This window comes from Zophobas morio, unplaced genomic scaffold (genome assembly GCF_036711695.1).
Source record: "Zophobas morio isolate AGI-343-1 ecotype UQ-CSIRO unplaced genomic scaffold, CSIRO_AGI_Zmor_V1 ptg000021l, whole genome shotgun sequence".
NCBI lineage: Eukaryota > Metazoa > Arthropoda > Insecta > Coleoptera > Tenebrionidae > Zophobas > Zophobas morio.
In genome coordinates, this window is record NW_026972126.1 from 21718836 (window position 1) to 21721618 (window position 2783).

Here is a 2783-nt window from a genome sequence, read left to right on the forward strand (position 1 = left end):
TGTAATGAGATTAGTTTTTCCCTTTATCAAAAATTTTTTTAATGTCTAATGAACTCAAAAATTTGATCTCCAACTGAAAATTTAAAAGCCTCTTTCATTTTTTAGTAGTGTCAGCAGAAACATCTTTCAAGATTTATAAAATTTTAAGGAATTTTTAAAAAGTTAAATTAAAAATTAGACGTAGGCAACTTCTAAATCACCTTTATCCAATGATCGTTTATCTAGTTCCAAGCCATGCCAACATTGGCACCACTGTGACGTTTAATCCCCTAGTCCCCACCTCATCATGTATTTAAATTTTTAAATCTTGTAACGAATTTAAAGCAACAAACATTAATTGAAAAAATAAAAAACAGCCCCACAATGAAACCAGAAAAACCCAGACGCTGCTCTTTGTTTAGACGCAACAGCGGAAGTAAGTTTTCAGGTTAGGTTTGTTGTCGTACAAAATGACCGGTGATGTTCCAGATCCGAGTTACAGCGACAAATTGAAAGCCGAGATCCAAAACTACCTAGAATTTTTAGAGAAGAAGCAAGACGAGTAAGGCGTATTTAGTGGCCCTTTTACAGCCTCTGATTTTAAGTGTTTTAGAAGTGTGACGTCGCCGGAGCCCCGTCAAGCGGTTGTCTTATCCGAAAACAAGAAAAACTTCCTGACGTCACTCCCCAGCGTGGAGTGCTATGTTGAAGTAATGACGCAATTTTTGGATCAGCACAACGCGCAGTGCCAAAAAAAGAAGGAAATGAAGACTGTGTTGCAAAACCAACTAGAACTTATATAGTTTGACGATATTTTGTTTTAACATGATAATTATAAAGTCTATAAAAATAGTATAACAGAACAAGTTAGGTGGATGTGTGGCATTCTGCATGGATACTCGCTGTCACTACTTCGTGACAGTCTAAGGCACTTCTGGAAGCAGCGGAACTCTCTAGGGCTGGAGTGGATTCTCCGTCTCTGCTAGTTGGGTAGTTTTCTGCAAAGAAAATTCTAAGTACGGGATTACGACAGTTGAAGGACTCACAATAAGCGAGGACTGGGTATCAGAGTCAGGATCAGGATCAGGATCTGGAAAGTCATCAGGACTTTTTTTTTAGTATTATATCAAACTTACCTGGTTCTCCACATTTTTGCATGCACCACGTATCCCTAATAATTTGACAATTTTGTAAATTAATCTTCATAAACATCTGCCCGAATACAAAGTACCCCACCCCGCCTCCCACGACGGCAGAAATTAGCACCCATCCATTGTACCCCATTACTGAAAGCATCAAAATGTATCCGAGGTTTTGTAAGGAGAACCATAGCGAAATTTCCGTTCCAAATAGAAACGTTCTACAAGTAAACCACTGTAATTATTGTTTTCTTTGCTCACTCGCAACACCTATCGATTCTGGTGATTTTAATGTGAGGACGGGTGGCGCTTTGGCTATTCTCAGTCAACAGAGTGGAAGTTTCAGTCGGACAGATAGTTCTGATTTGCTGGGACCTGAGCATGAGCTCCTTTTGTCGGTGTTTGGCTTGGAAGTACCGCAACACTTCGAAGAGAAATGACATAGCACTTACAACTATGCAGACACCGAATAAACTCCCCACTGAGGTTGTTGTGAGGCCGTGGAACAAAAAGTCGGTGATTTTGTAGTCCCACCAGAAGAACATATGCATGGTGAAGGTTGTTTTGGCTTAAAGGTGTAGTTTCATTTTTCTCGTCGGCAAGGTTTGAGGTTAGGTTGACGGTATCTGGCAATCGAGATTTTTGGCAGTTCGGGTTTTAATATTTGGAGACTGTTTAATTATTCGGTTCCATATCGGGGCTTATCAGGGAGTCAATTGTTGGTTAATAATACACATACAAATATGCAGTTAGTTCTGAGCTTATCAGTAATGAAATTTGTGTTGTGGATAAGGAAAGGGGGGGTACTAATTAGGTTGCTGTTGTTTGTGAGGCCTTACTAATTGCAGGGTGCCCCTTTTATATCGTTTAGGCAGAAAAGTTTTCAAGTTTTCGTCTAACTCTAACAGTAATCTTAAATTCATTCTGCTATGGTACCATTTTTGATTATTTATTTTAGTTAAATTTTATTTTTAAACAGAGCAGTCGAAAATAAAGCGACTTCGAGTTGGCTTTGAAACCAGTGTGGTATAGGTGGTACGACTGCACAACTGGCCATTCTGACACCTGTCAATTTAAAAAAATGAACATAGAACAACGTGACAAAAAAGAGGTTGTGTTGACATTGAGAAGTGATTAGTTCGAATTTTCGGTGGTCTCGGGCCTCTCCAAAAATTGATAAAATACGAGTGTTTGTGTCTGTTATTGTGATTTTCGTGAGAATTACCAATAATCTTTAATGTGCTTATCTATCAATCGACGAGGTTACTTTATGTCTATATTTATGATAAATAAATATTGGGCGATTTAATGATTGATGTTTACTTAACAAGATACGGATGCCTTGTATAATTATCAACGTAAATAAACTGTAATCCACGTAATACAGAAATTACGATTGCCCATTTATTTTAGGTATTTACAACGCAAAAACTTATCCATTAGAGGCACGTAATTTGAATTTATAAATACGTTCCAAAAGTGTTTGAAGTATTTGAATTCATTAGGTGGCGATAGTACTCCAAGGCTGATCCAAATATAATTTTCGTGGTAAAAAATATGATCTAAGGTAAAAATCAGTGGTGAAAATTACAGTGTTTTTTTTTTCACAGGTCAACTGTCCAAATCATTTTTATTAAGAAAATTAATCTTTAACATTGTAAAAAT

The 2783-nt window shown here is 37.2% G+C and overlaps 2 protein-coding genes across 4 annotated transcripts; one reads left to right on the forward strand and one right to left on the reverse strand.

The window, feature by feature from the left end:
- Positions 1 to 239: 239 nt before the first annotated feature.
- On the forward strand, positions 240 to 1359 carry LOC135132618 (uncharacterized). Its single transcript, XM_064060758.1, has 3 exons — positions 240 to 415; positions 469 to 541; positions 593 to 1359. Exons 1-3 carry the CDS (start codon positions 364 to 366, stop codon positions 780 to 782), a joined length of 315 nt encoding a protein of 104 aa, XP_063916828.1. The 5' UTR covers positions 240 to 363; the 3' UTR covers positions 783 to 1359.
- On the reverse strand, positions 775 to 2089 carry LOC135132617 (high affinity copper uptake protein 1-like). 3 transcript variants are annotated; one of them, XM_064060757.1, is made up of 4 exons: positions 1389 to 2086; positions 1116 to 1339; positions 1026 to 1069; positions 775 to 977 (listed from the first exon to the last, which is right to left on the reverse strand). In XM_064060757.1, exons 1-4 carry the CDS (start codon positions 1667 to 1669, stop codon positions 933 to 935), a joined length of 594 nt encoding a protein of 197 aa, XP_063916827.1. In that variant the 5' UTR covers positions 1670 to 2086; the 3' UTR covers positions 775 to 932. The 3 variants fall into 3 exon arrangements, with proteins under 3 accessions (XP_063916827.1, XP_063916825.1, XP_063916826.1); XM_064060755.1 differs by having other exon boundaries at positions 775 to 1069; positions 1389 to 2089; XM_064060756.1 differs by lacking the exon at positions 1026 to 1069 and having other exon boundaries at positions 1389 to 2078.
- Between the last annotated feature and the right edge of the window lie 694 nt (positions 2090 to 2783).

Excerpts from the sequence above, each read along its gene's own strand:
- LOC135132618 (XM_064060758.1), top strand. The coding sequence starts at position 364 with ATGAAACCAGAAAAACCCAGACGCTGCTCTTTGTTTAGACGCAACAGC. Across the intron at positions 416-468 it reads GTTTAGACGCAACAGCGGAA|ATCCGAGTTACAGCGACAAA; the intron begins GTAAGTTTTCAG and ends GTGATGTTCCAG. Across the intron at positions 542-592 it reads TTAGAGAAGAAGCAAGACGA|AAGTGTGACGTCGCCGGAGC; the intron begins GTAAGGCGTATT and ends TAAGTGTTTTAG.
- LOC135132617 (XM_064060755.1), bottom strand. The coding sequence starts at position 1,669 with ATGCATATGTTCTTCTGGTGGGACTACAAAATCACCGACTTTTTGTTC. Across the intron at positions 1,340-1,388 it reads AAAATCACCAGAATCGATAG|AACGTTTCTATTTGGAACGG; the intron begins GTGTTGCGAGTG and ends GTTTACTTGTAG. Across the intron at positions 1,070-1,115 it reads GCAAAAATGTGGAGAACCAG|ATCCTGATCCTGATCCTGAC; the intron begins GTAAGTTTGATA and ends ATGACTTTCCAG.